At 38.4% G+C, this 19825-nt stretch overlaps 1 protein-coding gene across 1 annotated transcript in view; it reads left to right on the forward strand.

Moving 5' to 3' along the window:
* Positions 1–19825, forward strand: part of LOC136611313 (zinc finger CCCH-type antiviral protein 1-like) — a 57485-nt gene that overhangs the window by 4365 nt on the left and 33295 nt on the right. Inside the window, 1 exon segment of the mRNA XM_066590816.1 lies at positions 1014–1149. Within this exon segment, the coding sequence (XP_066446913.1) occupies positions 1014–1149 (136 nt within the window).

The raw sequence follows: 19825 nt of genomic DNA on the forward strand, positions 1-19825 counted from the left end.
CCTCTGTTACAGCTGTGGTAGGGAATTCTTTATTCCACGCAGGGATGAATAATTCCTTTGCTGCATCTGTCACAGATGTGGTAGGTGCAGCAGGCAATTCTTTTTCCTCGCAGAGATGAAGGAAACATCTGCCGCATGCAGCAGATGTGTTCTTCATCCCTGCGGGGACATGGCAGCGTCGGACAGTTAAGTTTTTTTTTTTATTTGTTTTTTCAGGGGTGTCGGCAGACCATTGTTTTCAATGGAGCCGCTGGCAGCAGCTGCGGCTCTGTTCAAAACAATGCAGAGCATGGGTCACCTTGAAAAATGCTCGAGTCTTCCCACTGACTTCAATAGGGTTCGTTACTCGAAACGAGCTCTCGAGCATTACAAAAAGCTCGGCTCGAGCAACGAGCACCCGAGCATTTTGGTGCTCGCTCATCTCTATTCCTAATGAAAGATTATGATCGTCAAACATGATAAGGAAATATTGAACACCGGAGCCAATTTTGAGTTCTAGACCCCCATCTTTGGCGCTCGGAACATATGAAAAGGCCAAAACTATAACTGAATCTTACCACAAATGGTCTAACTGACAATAATACACAGGACTTTAACACATGATAATATGGTGTAAAACTAACAGAACCTGAATATACGATACTATTAATCAGACAAGATAAAATGCAGCATATACATGTGGTAGCTGTAATACAATTCATACAGTATTCATAAATGAGACCTCACACCAACTCAGCAGGAAGTATCACACATGATAGGATTAGATACACGGCTCTGCAGGCAGTATCACACATTATGGGATTAGACACATGGCTCAGAAGGCACTATCACACATTACGGGATTAGATACATGACTCCATAGGCAGTATCACACATGATGGGTTTAGATACATGGCTCAGCCAGCAGTATCACACATGATGGGATTAGATACATGGCTCAGCAGGCAGTATCACACATGATGGGATTAGATACATGGCTTAGAAGGCAGTATCACACATTTCATCTGTTTCAGACCACCCTGCAGGTTCTCCCATGACACTTATTCATATCATAACCAGTTGGTTTTAAAAGCCAATGGGATCAGCGGACTGAATGATGATGAGATAAAAGTTCTTCTGCTTCAGAATGACAACCAGCTGCTGCGACAGGTAAGAACAATGCAACAGCACAAGCCAAACTCATCGTTCCCCAAAGGATAATATGGATCTTCAACTACTAGTAAGCATAGTGACAAGTACTAGGAGCACATTTCAGCATTAAAAAAAAACTTGCCATTTTTCAAGCTTTTGAAGTCCTTGACTTAACAAGCAAGCCGCCACTTCAAAAATAAACCAGCCAAAGCTACTGTTATAATGCCTTACGTATAATAAAAAAACTATTTTAATAATACCGCTACCAATACATAAGGATATAACTACTATGATGATATTTCTTTATATAAAAGAATATAACTACTATAATACTGCACGCTATGTACAAGAATATAACTACTATAATACTGCCCCTATGTGCAAGAATATTTCTACTATAATATTGTCCCTTATGTACAAGAATATAACTGCTACAATACAGCTCCTATGTACAAAAATATAACTACTATTATACTTCCCTCTATGTACAAGAATAGAACTACTCTGATACTGCTTTTATGTATAACAACATAACTTATATAATACTGTCACTGTGTACAAAAATATACCTATTGTAATACAGTCTCCTATGTACAAGAATATTATAATACTGTCTCCTATGTATAACTACTATAATATTGCCCCATATGTATAAGAATATAACTACAATAATTCTGTCCTTTATGTACAAGAATATAACTAAGATAATACTGCCCCCTATGTACAAAAATATAACTACTATAATACTGCCCCCTATGTACAAGAATATAACTACTATAATACTGCCCCCTATGTACAAAAATATAACTACTATAATACTGCCCCCTATGTACAAGAATATAACTACTAGAATACTGCCTCCTATGTACAAGAATATAACTACTATAATACTGCTCCCTATGTACAAGAATAGAACTGCTATAATACTGCCCTCTATGTACAAGAATAGAACTGCTATAATACTCCCCTCTATGTACAAAAATATAACTAGTATAATACTGTCCCACATGTACAAGAACATAACTACTATAATACTGCCTCCTATGTACAAGAATATAACATCTATAATACTGCTCCGTATATACAAGAATATAACTACTATAATACTGCTCCTATGTACAAGAATATAACTATTATAATACTGCTCCTGTGTACAAGAATATAACTACTATAATACTGCCCCCTATCTACCAAAATATAACTACTACAATACTTCCCCCTATGTACAAGAATATCACTACTATAATACTGCCTCCTATGTACAAGACTATAACTACTATAAAACTGATCCCTATGTACAAGAATATAACTACTATAATACACCCTCCTATGTACAAGAATATAACTACTATAATACTACTCCCTATGTACAAGAATATAGCTTCTATAAAATTGCTCCAATGAACAAGAATATAACTACTATAATACTGCCCCCTGTGTACATGAATATAACTACTATAATACTCCCCTATATACAAAAATATAACTACTATAATACTGCCCCCTATGTACAAGAATATAACTACTATAATACTGCCCCCTATATACAAGAATATAACTACAACAATACTGCCCCCTATATACAAGAATATAACTACAACAATACTGCTCCTATGTACAAGAATATAACTACTATAATACTGCCACCTATGTACAAGAATATAAATACTATAATACTGCCTCCTATGTACAAGAATATAACTACTATAATACTGCCTCCTATGTACAAGAATATAACTACTATAATACTGCCACCTATGTACAAGAATATAACTACTATAATACTGCCCCCTATGTACAAGAATGTAACTACTATAATACTGCCTCCTATGTACAAGAATATAACTACAATAATACTGCTCCTAAGTGCAAGAATATAACTGCTATAATACTGCCCCCTATGTACAAGAATATAACTACTATAATACTGCTCCTATGTGCAAGAATATAACTGCTATAATACTGCCCCCTATGTACAAGAATATAACTACTATAACACTGCCCACTATGTACAAGAATATAACTACTATAATACAGCCTCCTATGTACAAGAATATAACTAGTATAATACTGTCCCATATGTACAAGAATATAAATACTATAATACTGCTTCCCATGTACAAGAATATAACTACTATAATACTTCCCTCTATGTACCAGAATATAACTACTATAATACGGCACCCTATGTGCAAGAATATATCTACTTAAATATTGTCCCCTATGTACAAGAACATAACTATTGTAATACTGTCTCCTATGTACAAGAATATTATAATACTGTCTCCTATGTATAATAATATAACTACTATAATACTGCTCTTATGTATAAGAATATAACTACAATAATGCTGCCCCCTATGTACAAGAATATAACTACTATAATACTGCCTTCTATGTATAAGAATAAAGGTACTATAATACTGTCCCCTATGTGCAAGAATATTTCTACTATAATATTGTCCCTTATGTACTAGAATATAACTACTACAATACTGCTCTTATGTATAACAACATAACTTATATAATATTGTCACGGTGTACAAAAATATACCTATTGTAATACCGTCTCCAATGTACAAGAATATTATAATACTGTCTCCTATGTATGATAACTACTATAATATTGCCCCATATGTATAAGAATATAACTACAATAATTCTGTCCTCTATGTACAAGAATATAACTAAGATAATACTGCCCCCTATGTACAAAAATATAACTACTATAATACGGCCTTCTATTAATAAAAATCTAAGAATTATAATTCTCCCCTCTATGTACAAGAATATAACTAGTATAATACTGTCCAATATGTTCAAGAATACAATTACTAAAATACGGCCTCCTATGTACAAGAATATAACTTCTATAATACTGTTCCGTATATACAAGAATATAACTACTATAATACTGCTCCTATGTACAAGAATATAACTACTATAATACTGCCCCCTATGTACCAGAATATAACTACTATAATACTTCCTTCTATGTACAATAATTTATAATACGGCCTTCTATGTATTAAAAAAGTATAAGAACTATAATAACCCCTCTATGTACAAGAATATAACTAGTATAATACTGTCCCATATGTACAAGAATATAATTACTATAATACGGCCTCCTATGTACAAGAATATAACTTCTATAATACTGCTCCGTATATACAAGAATATAACTACTATAATACTGCTCCTATGTACAAGAATATAACTACTATAATATTACTCCCTATGTACCAGAATATAACTACTATAATACTACCCCCTATGTACCAGAATATAACTACTATAATACTTCCCCCTATGTACAAGAATATCACTAATATAATACTGCCTCCTATGTACAGGAATAAAACTACTATAATACTACTCCCTATGTACAAGAATATAGCTTCTATAAAACTGCTCCAATGTACAAGAATATAATTACTATAATACTGCCCCATGTGTACATGAATATAAGTACTATAATACTGCCCCCTATATACAAAAATATAACTACAATAATACTGCTACTATGTGCAAGATACTATGTGCAAGAATATAACTACTATAATACTGCCCCCTATGTACAAGAATATAACTGCTATGATACTGCCCAACATGTACAAGAATATAACTACTATAATATTGATCCCTATGTACAGGAATATAACTACTATAATACTGCCCCCTATGTGCAAGAATATGTCTACTATAATATTGTCCCCTATGTACAAGAACATAACTATTGTAATACTGTCTCTATGTACAAGAATATTATAATACGTTCTCCTATGTATAATAATATAACTACTTTAATACTGCTCTTATGTATAAGAATATAACTACGATAATTCTGTCCTCTATGTACAAGAATATAACTAATATAATACTGCCCCCTATGTACAAGAATATAACTACTATAATACTGCCTTCTATGTACCGTATATACCGGCGTATAAGGCGACGGGGCGTATAAGACGACCCCCCAACTGTCACCTTATACGCCGGTATACAGTGGTGAAAAAAAAAAAATTCATTACTCACCTCCCACGGCGTCCTGTCGCGCTCCGGCAGGATGTCGCTCGCTCCGGGAGGCTGTCGCTCGCTCCTCGTCCCCGCCGCAGCATAGCTTTCTGAATGCGGGGCTTGAAATCCCCGCTTCCAGAAAGCTAATACACACGCCGGCAGCCATGACATCATTGAATGGCTGTGATTGGCTAAAGCGCACGTGGCTTCAGCCAATCACACTATTCAATGACATCATTGAATGGGTGTGATTGCTAACACGTGCGCCTTCAGCCAATCACAGCCATTCAATGCTGTCATGGCTGCCGGCGTGTGTATTAGCTTTCTGGAAGCGGGGATTTCAAGCCCCGCATTCAGAAAGCTATGCTGCGGCGGCGACGAGGAGCGAGCGACAGCCTCCCGGAGCGAGCGACATCCTGCCGGAGCGCGACAGAACGCCGTGGGAGGTGAGTAATAAATTTTTTTTTTTTACACTTTTTTTTTTTTTGTATTACCGGCGCATAAGACGACCCCCGACTGCAGAGCAGATTTTTCAGGGTTCAAAAGTCGTCTTATACGCCGGTATATACGGTATAAGAATAAAGATACTATAATACTGCACCCTATGTACAAGAATATAACTACTAAAATACTGCCATCTATTTATAAGAATATCAGTACTATTATATTGCCCCCTATGTACAAAAAATAAATACTATTTTACTGCTCCTAAGTACAAGAACATAACTACTTCAATACATCCAGCTATGTAAAAGGAGACCACTATTATGATACTGTGTCATATGACAAGTATATAAATATTACATTACTGCCTTCTAAGAACAAGAATATATCTACTATGAGGCCTTGGTCAGACGACCGTTTTTTGCCGCGATTTGCGGATCGCATGTCGGATGCGCATCCGCAAATCGTGTGACCGGGGCCGACGATTTGCCAAAAAATCTGCAGCTAGCAGCGTTTTCGGCAAAACGGGCCCGATCAAAGGAGCGCTGTCCAAACCATTGAAATTCAATGGAGCCGACAATACAGCCGGCTCCATTGAAAGCAATTCTCCTGTACTGCTCTGTGTAGTATTCAGCAGGCGGGGATTTAAAATCCCCGCCTGCTGAATGGGCTACCTCTGATTGGTCACAGCCCTCACCAATCAGAGGCAGCTCTCACTCACCCATTCATGAATGGGTGAGTAAGTGCTGCCTCTGATTGGCTGAGCGCAGGGACCAATCAGGGGCAGCTTTCAGCTGTCATTCAATAGCTGAGAGCTGCCCCTGATTGGTCCTTGCGCTGAGCCAATCAGAGGCAGCACTCACTCACCCATTCATGAATTCATGAATGGGTGAGTGAGAGCTGCCTCTGATTGGTGAGGGCTGTGACCAATCAGAGGCAGCCCATTCAGCAGGCGGGGATTTTAAATCCCCGCCTGCTGAATACTACAGAGAGCAGTTCAGGAGAACTGCTGACCAGCCGCGGCTGAACTCCGGCTACAGGGACAAGGTGAGTATATATATATTTTTTATTTTTACACATTTTAGGATGATTTTCAGGGAAGGGCTTATATTTTTAAGCCCTTCCCAAAAATTCATCTTGCGCTCGCCGGCAGCCCATTGCTTTCAATGGAGCCGGCAGTATTGCCGGCTCCATTGAATTTAATAGGTGAACATCGTTCTTCTCTGCCACAGCTGTGGCAGAGGAGAATGATCTTTGTAGTATATGTTCTCAATAGGGTCGGCGCTGCTGCCGCCGGCCCCAGTGAGCGCATATATAGAACATAAGGAATCGCAGAACACAGATAGGCGCGATCTGCGATTCCTCGTGTCCTATAATTTATCGGACATCCACATAAAAAGCGGCCATGTGACCGATCCTATTGCAAAGCAATGGTTCTATATATGCACAGATCGCATGCGCAAATCGCACGAAAAAACGCCCGTCTGACCGAGGCCTAATTCTGTCCCTCATGTACAAGATTAAAACTACCATAATGCTGGCCTATATGTAGAAGAATAGAAATACTATAATACTGCTCCCTATATACAAGCATATATCTACAATAATATTGCCCCCTAAGCTGAAGAATACTACTTCTGTAAAACTGCTCTCTATGCATAGGAATATGACTGCTATAATACTATCCCCTATGTACAAGAATATAACTACTATAATACAGCCCCTAATGTACAAGAATATAACTACTATAATCCTGATCCTATTTACAAGAATATAAGTACTATAATACTGACCCCTATGTACCAGAATATAACTACTATAATACTGCCCCTATGTACAAGAATATAACTACTATAACACTGTTCCCTATTTACAAGAATATAACTACTTTAATATGGCCCCTTAGTACAAGAATAAAAATACTATAATACAGCTCCCGATGTACAAGAATATAACTACTTTAAAACTGCCCCTATGTACAAGAATATAAATACTATATTACTGACCCCCTATGTACAAGAATATAATTACTCTGATACTGCTCTTATGTATAACAACATAACTTATATAATACTGTCACTAGGTACAAAAATATAACTATTGTAAAACTGTCTCCTACGTACAAGAATACTATAATACTGTCTCTTATGTAGAATAACTAATATAATAATGCCTCATATGTATAATAATATAACTACTATAATACTGCTCTTATGTATAAGAATATAACTAAAATAATACTGCCCACTATGTACAAGAATATAACTACTATAATACTGCCTTCTATGTATAAGAATAAAAGTACTATAATACTGCACCCTATGTACAAGAATATAACTACTTTATTAATACGCCTTAGTACAAGAATAAAACTACCATAATACTGCCCCCTATGTAAAAGAATATAACTACTATTATACTTTCCTCTATTTACAAGAATATAACTGCTATAATACTGCCCCCATGAACAAAACATATGACTACTATAATACTGCCCCTATGTACAAGAATATAACTACTATAATAATGTCCCCTATATACAAGATTATAACTACTATAATACTGCTTCCCGTGTACGAGAATATAACTACTATAATACTGCCCCCTATATACAAGAATATAAAAACTATAATACTGCCTACAATGTAGAAAAATATAGCTACTATAATACTGCCCCCTATATACAAGAATAGAACTATTATAATACTGCTCCTATGTGCAAGAATATAACTACTATAATACTGCCCCCTATGTACAAGAATATATAACATTCCGCCTTCGATGTATAAAAATAAAGGTACTATAATACTGCACCCTATGTACAAGAATATAACTATTATAATAATGCCCCCTATGTACAAAAATAAATACTATTTTACTGCTCCTAGGTACAAGAACATAACTACTTCAATACAACCAGCTATGTACAAGAAGACAACTATTATGATACTGTGTCATATGTACAAGTATATAAATATTACATTACTGCCTTCAATGAACAAGAATATGCCTACTATAATTCTGTCCCTTATGTACAAGAATAAAACTACCATAATGCTGGCCTATATGTTCAAGAATAGAAATACAATAATACTGCTCCCTATATACAAGCATATATCTACATTAATACTGCCCCTATGCAGAAGAATATTACTTCTGCAAAACTGCTCTCTATGTATAGGAATATAACTGCTATAATACTATCCCCTATGTACAAGTATATAACTACTATAATACTGTCCCCTATGTACAAGAAGATATATACTATAATAATGCCCCTTAGTACAAGAATAAAACTACTATAATACAGACCCCAATGTATAAGAATATAACTACTATAATATTGCCCCCTATGTACAAGAATATAACGACTATAATACTGTCCCCTAAATAGAAGAATATAACAACTATAATACTGCTTCCTGTGTACGAGAATATAACTACTATGATACTGCCCCCTATATACAAGAATATAACTACTATAATAGTGCCTCCTATGTACAAAAATATAGCTACTATAATACTGCCCCCTATATACAAGAATATAACTATTATAATACTCCTCCTATGTGCAAGAATATAACTACTATAATACTGCCCCCTATGTACAAGAATATATAACATTCTGCCTTCGATGTATAAAAATAAAAGTACTATAATACTGCACCCTAGGTACAAGAATATAACTACTATAATAATGCCCCCTATGTACAAGAATATAACTAGTATAATACTGCCCCATATGTACAAGAATATAACTACTATAATACTGCCTCCTATGTACAAGAATATAACTACCATAATACTGCCTCCTATGTACAAGAATATAGCTACTATAATACTTTTCCTATGTACAAGAATATAACTACTATAATACTGGCCCTATGTACAAAAATATAACTATTATAATACTGCCCCCAATGTACAAGAATATAACTAAGAAAATATTGCCCCCTATGTGCAAGAATATAACTACTATAATACTGTCTCCCATGTACAAGAATATAACTAATATAATACTGCCCCCTATGTACAAGAATATAACTACTATAATACTGCCTTCTATGTACCGTATATACCGGCGTATAAGGCGACGGGGCGTATAAGACGACCCCCCAACTGTCACCTTATACGCCGGTATACAGTGGTGAAAAAAAAAAAAATTCATTACTCACCTCCCACGGCGTCCTGTCGCGCTCCGGCAGGATGTCGCTCGCTCCGGGAGGCTGTCGCTCGCTCCTCGTCCCCGCCGCAGCATAGCTTTCTGAATGCGGGGCTTGAAATCCCCGCTTCCAGAAAGCTAATACACACGCCGGCAGCCATGACATCATTGAATGGCTGTGATTGGCTAAAGCGCACGTGGCTTCAGCCAATCACACTATTCAATGACATCATTGAATGGGTGTGATTGCTAACACGTGCGCCTTCAGCCAATCACAGCCATTCAATGCTGTCATGGCTGCCGGCGTGTGTATTAGCTTTCTGGAAGCGGGGATTTCAAGCCCCGCATTCAGAAAGCTATGCTGCGGCGGCGACGAGGAGCGAGCGACAGCCTCCCGGAGCGAGCGACATCCTGCCGGAGCGCGACAGAACGCCGTGGGAGGTGAGTAATAAATTTTTTTTTTTTACACTTTTTTTTTTTTTGTATTACCGGCGCATAAGACGACCCCCGACTGCAGAGCAGATTTTTCGGGGTTCAAAAGTCGTCTTATACGCCGGTATATACGGTATAAGAATAAAGATACTATAATACTGCACCCTATGTACAAGAATATAACTACTAAAATACTGCCATCTATTTATAAGAATATCAGTACTATTATATTGCCCCCTATGTACAAAAAATAAATACTATTTTACTGCTCCTAAGTACAAGAACATAACTACTTCAATACATCCAGCTATGTAAAAGGAGACCACTATTATGATACTGTGTCATATGACAAGTATATAAATATTACATTACTGCCTTCTAAGAACAAGAATATATCTACTATGAGGCCTTGGTCAGACGACCGTTTTTTGCCGCGATTTGCGGATCGCATGTCGGATGCGCATCCGCAAATCGTGTGACCGGGGCCGACGATTTGCCAAAAAATCTGCAGCTAGCAGCGTTTTCGGCAAAACGGGCCCGATCAAAGGAGCGCTGTCCAAACCATTGAAATTCAATGGAGCCGACAATACAGCCGGCTCCATTGAAAGCAATTCTCCTGTACTGCTCTGTGTAGTATTCAGCAGGCGGGGATTTAAAATCCCCGCCTGCTGAATGGGCTACCTCTGATTGGTCACAGCCCTCACCAATCAGAGGCAGCTCTCACTCACCCATTCATGAATGGGTGAGTAAGTGCTGCCTCTGATTGGCTGAGCGCAGGGACCAATCAGGGGCAGCTTTCAGCTGTCATTCAATAGCTGAGAGCTGCCCCTGATTGGTCCTTGCGCTGAGCCAATCAGAGGCAGCACTCACTCACCCATTCATGAATTCATGAATGGGTGAGTGAGAGCTGCCACTGATTGGTGAGGGCTGTGACCAATCAGAGGCAGCCCATTCAGCAGGCGGGGATTTTAAATCCCCGCCTGCTGAATACTACAGAGAGCAGTTCAGGAGAACTGCTGACCAGCCGCGGCTGAACTCCGGCTACAGAGACAAGGTGAGTATATATATATTTTTTATTTTTACACATTTTAGGATGATTTTCAGGGAAGGGCTTATATTTTTAAGCCCTTCCCAAAAATTCATCTTGCGCTCGCCGGCAGCCCATTGCTTTCAATGGAGCCGGCAGTATTGCCGGCTCCATTGAATTTAATAGGTGAACATCGTTCTTCTCTGCCACAGCTGTGGCAGAGGAGAATGATCTTTGTAGTATATGTTCTCAATAGGGTCGGCGCTGCTGCCGCCGGCCCCAGTGAGCGCATATATAGAACATAAGGAATCGCAGAACACAGATAGGCGCGATCTGCGATTCCTCGTGTCCTATAATTTATCGGACATCCACATAAAAAGCGGCCATGTGACCGATCCTATTGCAAAGCAATGGTTCTATATATGCGCAGATCGCATGCGCAAATCGCACGAAAAAACGCCCGTCTGACCGAGGCCTAATTCTGTCCCTCATGTACAAGATTAAAACTACCATAATGCTGGCCTATATGTAGAAGAATAGAAATACTATAATACTGCTCCCTATATACAAGCATATATCTACAATAATATTGCCCCCTAAGCTGAAGAATACTACTTCTGTAAAACTGCTCTCTATGCATAGGAATATGACTGCTATAATACTATCCCCTATGTACAAGAATATAACTACTATAATACAGCCCCTAATGTACAAGAATATAACTACTATAATCCTGATCCTATTTACAAGAATATAAGTACTATAATACTGACCCCTATGTACCAGAATATAACTACTATAATACTGCCCCTATGTACAAGAATATAACTACTATAACACTGTTCCCTATTTACAAGAATATAACTACTTTAATATGGCCCCTTAGTACAAGAATAAAAATACTATAATACAGCTCCCGATGTACAAGAATATAACTACTTTAAAACTGCCCCTATGTACAAGAATATAAATACTATATTACTGACCCCCTATGTACAAGAATATAATTACTCTGATACTGCTCTTATGTATAACAACATAACTTATATAATACTGTCACTAGGTACAAAAATATAACTATTGTAAAACTGTCTCCTACGTACAAGAATACTATAATACTGTCTCTTATGTAGAATAACTAATATAATAATGCCTCATATGTATAATAATATAACTACTATAATACTGCTCTTATGTATAAGAATATAACTAAAATAATACTGCCCACTATGTACAAGAATATAACTACTATAATACTGCCTTCTATGTATAAGAATAAAAGTACTATAATACTGCACCCTATGTACAAGAATATAACTACTTTATTAATACGCCTTAGTACAAGAATAAAACTACCATAATACTGCCCCCTATGTAAAAGAATATAACTACTATTATACTTTCCTCTATTTACAAGAATATAACTGCTATAATACTGCCCCCATGAACAAAACATATGACTACTATAATACTGCCCCTATGTACAAGAATATAACTACTATAATAATGTCCCCTATATACAAGATTATAACTACTATAATACTGCTTCCCGTGTACGAGAATATAACTACTATAATACTGCCCCCTATATACAAGAATATAAAAACTATAATACTGCCTACAATGTAGAAAAATATAGCTACTATAATACTGCCCCCTATATACAAGAATAGAACTATTATAATACTGCTCCTATGTGCAAGAATATAACTACTATAATACTGCCCCCTATGTACAAGAATATATAACATTCCGCCTTCGATGTATAAAAATAAAGGTACTATAATACTGCACCCTATGTACAAGAATATAACTATTATAATAATGCCCCCTATGTACAAAAATAAATACTATTTTACTGCTCCTAGGTACAAGAACATAACTACTTCAATACAACCAGCTATGTACAAGAAGACAACTATTATGATACTGTGTCATATGTACAAGTATATAAATATTACATTACTGCCTTCTATGAACAAGAATATGCCTACTATAATTCTGTCCCTTATGTACAAGAATAAAACTACCATAATGCTGGCCTATATGTTCAAGAATAGAAATACAAGGGGGCGTGGCCTGGATGGAGTTAATGGCAGACATGCTCTGAGAAACTCTGCTGCCACCATAGCCTAAAAAGCAACTAAAAGCAAGCCGAGCTCGCTGAAAAACTCACCCGACAGCTGAGGGAGATCCTCCTGCATGCAGAGATGTCCAGAAGAAGAACAGGGAGACAAGGACCGAAGCGGCTGACTGATTTTTATCCAGCGCGCGGCCCCGAGGCAGAGGAGAGAGTAATGGAGGAGCCCACACACAGTGCTGACAGAGAGCAGGAGGCAGAAGCACGGGGCTTGGAGATGACAGCTGAAAGCAGCAGTGGTAAGCTAATCACACCAGCCCCTGCATCGCCCTTATCTCCTCACTCTAACACCTTAAAACAACACTCTCCGGGCTCACACAGCATGACAGCAGCTCAGGGAGAGATAAGAGAAAGAGCAGATAGCACGGGCTCAGCAGAAGGAGGGGGGGTCACCAGGGGGAAGCAGCCATCTTACCTAGCAGGAGCTGCAGCTCACACAGAAAAAAGAGGCATCTCCTCACCTAAAGACAGCCCAGAGAAAAGGCGCCCTAGAAAAGATTCTACATCTAATGCTGCAGAACCATCCATCCTAAGCTGGCTAGAAGAAGAATCCCCAGACCCCCTTCTCAATATTCAGTGCTCCAACCAGACTGCCTCTGAGTGCTTTATCAGAGACATGGTAGTGGCACTCAGAGGCTCTATCAGAAAAGACCTAACAGAAATAAATACAAAAATCTACAACTCAATTGATGAGGTGGGAGCCAGAGTCGATCATCTGGAAAACAAAACAGTAGAGATCACTGACTCCCATAACGAGCTTATAGACGCTCATTACAAACTTGAAGAAGAAGTTATCTCCCTCAAAAACAAAATGGCGGATCTCGAAGACCGTAACCGCCGTAATAATATAAAATTCAGAGGCATAGCAGAATCCATCAAAACAGACGAGCTAAATAACTACATCCAAAATCTCATTAAAACCCTACTACCAGATTCCAGAACAGAAGATCGTATTCTGGATAGAACTCATAGGCTGCCTAAGCCAAAAGGTGTCCCAGAAAATGCACCAAGGGACGTAATTACAAGAGTACACTTTTACCACACTAAAGAAAAACTAATGAGAGCAGTTAGAAACCTTAAAGCTCTCCCTCACCCATACGAGAATATTAAGCTATACTCTGACTTCTCCCAGACAACGATGATTGCTCGTAGAAAGCTATCTCCCATCACAGAGATTCTGAGAGAAAATAACGTCTTATACAGATGGGGCTTCCCTACAAAGCTCTTCATCAACAAAGACGACTACGTCACCACCATAACAACCTACGAGGAAGGCCTAAACCTACTTCAAAAGTGGAACCTACCAAATCCTAAAGATCGCAATCCCAACTTCGTCACAAGAGATTGGTCTCGCAAGCAACCAAACAAACAAGGCAAAAACCCGGAGCCAAACCGCTGAACCTCCCTCACTAACTATCATATTCTCATCTTTATGGCAACCTCGCGCTAATCTGAACAGCGCTTAGGTTATAGGCTGAACTGTGTTAACCCCCACTCAAGACCTTATCCATAGGACTTCCAACCCAACAATTGGAAAAGGTCCCCCTTAGTTGCTGGTTGCAACACAAAAGTTATTATCTAGAAGAATAAGAAGTTTTATCTTTCATGTTCTTTTTCTCTCCCTTATCCCTCTCACTCAATATCTTCTCCGACCTAAAACAAGATGCTCATACAAGCCACCGAACTTTTGCAGCCACCAACCTGAAGGAAGAGAAGCAAACCTCCAGGGAAAAGATACAAACAAGGTCAGTCCAACTACGCAAACCCAACACAGACCCTCCATGGACATAAAACTAATCTCTTTAAATGTTAAAGGATTGAACACCCCCTTTAAGAGAGCTGCCCTATGGAAGGAAGCCTTAGCATCAGACGCAGACATCTTCTGCGCACAAGAGACCCACCTCACTAAGCTTAATCCACCAAAGATCTCCCATCCCAAGTTCTCTAAGACTTATATGGCCAACTCTACCAAAAAGAAGGCAGGTGTCTTGATAACAATTAAAGACTCAGTGGATTTCCAGCTGCTGGAGGAGATTGGAGATGTCGACGGCAGATATTTGATTCTGGTGTGTAGGATCAATGGCTTCCTTACCACTCTGGCCAACATCTATACACCCAACACAAAACAACTGAGATTTTTGGGCAGAGTGGTGAGGAAAATAAGAAAAATACAAAAGGGTTCACTGATTGTATGCGGCGACTTTAATGCCATTGCAGATAAGGATTTAGACTCAACCCATATGGGGAGAAGTAGAGGCTTTGACCTCTCATCTTGGTTATATAAATCTGAACTATTCGATACCTTCAGAATTATGAATGTAAATTCCAGAGAATACACTTTTTATTCATGCAGACATAAATCGTTTTCGAGAATCGACATGTTCTTAACGGACTTTCAAATTCTAAATAAAATACAAGAAGCCAAAATAGGCACGACCACATGGTCTGATCATGCCCCAATCACACTGAAACTCAGATTGGGCCCTAGCGTCCCTCTGTTCAACAATTGGAGAAACAACACGTTTCTAATGAAGGTTCCTAAATACCAAAAGAAAATTAAAGAAACAATCATAGAATATTTTCAGAACAACGATGTCCCAGGGACATGTCGATTCTCGCTCTGGAATGCCCATAAAGCTGTTGTAAGAGGTGTCATGATACAGCAAGGCTCCATATATAAAAAAGAAAAAAATTCTCTATTAAAAAACACCATAGAAGAACTAAAAAACCTAGAACAAACGGCCCAATCAAATCCCACATCAAGCATAACCAACAAAGTCAGAGAAACTAGACTCAAAATCCGTAACATACTGATAGATGAATATGAAAAAAATCTAAAATCCTTAAAAACAACATATTACACCGCCAACAACAAAAATACTAAATGGATGGCCAATAAAGTCAAACAAAAAAGAACCAAAACTAAGATCCCCTATTTACTGGACACAGGATCAAAAAACAAGCTATCAAATCCCATCGCCATAGCAGAGGAATTCAAAAAATTCTATGAAGCTTTATACAACCTTAAAAAAGACCCTCAGGTAACCCAACCTACGAAAACAACCATAAAAAGCTTTTTAAACCCGCTGCAACTCCCCAAACTTACAGACACTCAATTGGACAAACTAAACTCGCCTATCTCGGCCCAGGAAATACTCCAGATTATCAACAAAGCCAAAAAAGATAAAGCCCCGGGACCAGACGGCTTCTCAGGGGAATATTATAAGCTATATAAAGACCATCTGGTGACCCATATGAGAGACCTTTTTAACAAAGCAATCCTGGGGGGTTCTCTGCCGCCTGAGATGCTCCAAGCAAACATCATAACAATACCTAAACCAGGCAAATCACCTTCATCCCCAGCAAATTTCAGGCCCATATCTCTCTTAAATAATGATACAAAAATTTACGCTAAGATCCTCTCTGAGAGACTCCAGGAGGTAATTCCAAGCCTCGTTCACAGCGACCAAGTCGGCTTTGTGAAAGGCAGACAAGCTTCAGACGCGACAAGACGACTTCTGGATATAATCAGCGAGGTTGAGGTCTCTCGAACGCCTTCTCTGCTCCTCACTTTGGATGCGGAGAAGGCGTTCGACAGAATACACTGGGGATACGCCTTTTCAGTGCTTGAAAAATTAGGATTCAGAGACAACATCTTGAGGGCCATCCAAGCCTTATACAAAGCCCCTTCGGCCCGGGTCTTCGTAAACGGGGTGATATCCGAACCGCTTGATATTACCAACGGAACGAGACAGGGCTGCCCTCTCTCACCTACACTTTTTATCCTGATTATGGAACCGTTGGCGGAGGCAATACGAATGTCCGATAGAATCATAGGGATCCCTCTGACCAGCAGACAGCATAAAATCGGATTATTTGCGGATGACATCGTACTGATGTTGGCATCGCCTCTAAGCTCACTCAGAGCGGCCACAGAACTCCTGAAAGGTTTTGGAGATATCTCATACTACAAAATCAACCCATCCAAATCAAAGCTACTCCCATTGAACCTGAAACCTGAACTCCAAAAATTCATAAAAACAGAATTCCCCTTTGAGTGGGACCCTTCCGGAATACAATACCTGGGCACTATAATAAACACACCCATAAACAATATAATGGAACATAATCTAACCCTCCTATTGGAAAATATCCAGAAAGACTTAGCCTCCTACAGAAGGGTCGAACTTACATGGCTAGGAAGAATTGTCCTCTACAAAATGATGACCCTGCCAAAAATATTGTATATATTTAGAACAATAGCCTTAAAATGCAGCTCCAAGCTACTAAAAAAGCTGCAAAAGCAACTCATGACCTTTGTCTGGGACGACAAAAAACCAAGGGTAGCCGCAAGCATCCTGTACAAACCTAGAAGATTAGGTGGACTCGGGGTTCCGAATCTAGTAGCTTACTACGAAGCTATCATCATATCCCAAATAAAGGCTTGGAGTGTACCCCAAGAGGGAATCAGTTGGCCCAATATCGAACAAAACTCCATAGGAAACAAATCCCTCAGGAATCTACTTCTTGCCACAAGCATCAATATTAACATAGGCCCCTTAAAAAACCCAATAGTACAAAACACTTTAGAAACTTGGAAAAAGCTACTAGACATCACAAAAAATCTCGCTCCTAGAACGGAGTGCCCTCTCCCATTAGAAATCATTGATATCCATATAAAGAATATAAACACAAAAAACTGGAGACTTAGAGGGATTAAAACGATTGCAGACCTAGCAACTGGTGCTAAAATGAAGTCTTTCCAGAGCCTTAAGGAAGAATACAACCTCAACAATGGAGACTTCCTTCTATATTCGCAAATTAAAAGCGAATGGTCTAATTTTACATCAATAACCACGTCCCTCCCTAAACTCCTAACTGACAACTTGCTCAACCCCTCCACTAAGAAACTCCCACTCAAAAACATATATGAACTACTCTATAGTCAAAGGAACATCCTGCAAAGACCCTCCAAGGGTGCCAATCTCCTAAACTGGGAGAGAGAGATAGGTAGATCCTTCCCTTTATCCCAATGGAATACAGCGCACGAGTGGGCTAACAAAGCCTCATTATGTGCATCCTTAACAGAAGTACATTATAAAACAATTACTCGGTGGTATAGACCCCCAGCGAGACTAGCAGACTTCTTCCCAGAGGTATCGGATAGGTGCTGGAGGGAATGTGGAGGAAGAGGTTCCCTATTACATTTATTCTGGAACTGCCCCAAAATTAAACCTATCTGGAGAGAACTTTTCAACCTTATGGCAAAGATAACGGGCCTAAAAACCCAAGCCACACCAGAACTGGCAATACTACTAATTGGAATAGAAAATGTCCCAAGAGACTTTAGGAGACTACTCGCCCATAGCCTTTTAGTTATGAAACTACTAATTGTAAGGAACTGGAGGGCGCAAAATCCCCCAACCTGCTCAGAAATAATCCATTTACTAAACGACCACATGACCATGGAAAACATCTTTGCACTAAGACAGGACAAATTAAATAATTTCAAAGATCAATGGACACCTTGGATCACCTACTTCCAACTGCACCACATGAACCCAAGGTTAAATTCATAAATGAATAAGAGCATTCCGGTTAATAGATATCGGTATTATAATTGGGTCGGAAATCAGATAAAAATACGAGTGAATTGTTATATTTACCCCCCCCCCTATCCTCTCCCCCCCCCCCATTTCCCAACTTACCCTCCTCCCTACCCCACCTTAAATGTAATGTAAATCATCTGTTAAGCAAATCTTTATGCTTAAATCAACAACTCGTTATTTCCTCAATACATGTGATAAATGTTTGACTGATGTTATGTAATCAAACTTGTATTGTTTAAATGCCAATAAAAACCATTGAACAGTAAGAATAGAAATACAATAATACTGCTCCCTATATACAAGCATATATCTACATTAATACTGCCCCTATGCAGAAGAATATTACTTCTGCAAAACTGCTCTCTATGTATAGGAATATAACTGCTATAATACTATCCCCTATGTACAAGTATATAACTACTATAATACTGTCCCCTATGTACAAGAAGATATATACTATAATAATGCCCCTTAGTACAAGAATAAAACTACTATAATACAGACCCCAATGTATAAGAATATAACTACTATAATATTGCCCCCTATGTACAAGAATATAACGACTATAATACTGTCCCCTAAATAGAAGAATATAACAACTATAATACTGCTTCCTGTGTACGAGAATATAACTACTATGATACTGCCCCCTATATACAAGAATATAACTACTATAATAGTGCCTCCTATGTACAAAAATATAGCTACTATAATACTGCCCCCTATATACAAGAATATAACTATTATAATACTCCTCCTATGTGCAAGAATATAACTACTATAATACTGCCCCCTATGTACAAGAATATATAACATTCTGCCTTCGATGTATAAAAATAAAAGTACTATAATACTGCACC

The sequence above is a fragment of the Eleutherodactylus coqui genome, chromosome 2 (assembly GCF_035609145.1).
Source record: "Eleutherodactylus coqui strain aEleCoq1 chromosome 2, aEleCoq1.hap1, whole genome shotgun sequence".
Taxonomy (NCBI): Eukaryota; Metazoa; Chordata; class Amphibia; order Anura; family Eleutherodactylidae; genus Eleutherodactylus; species Eleutherodactylus coqui.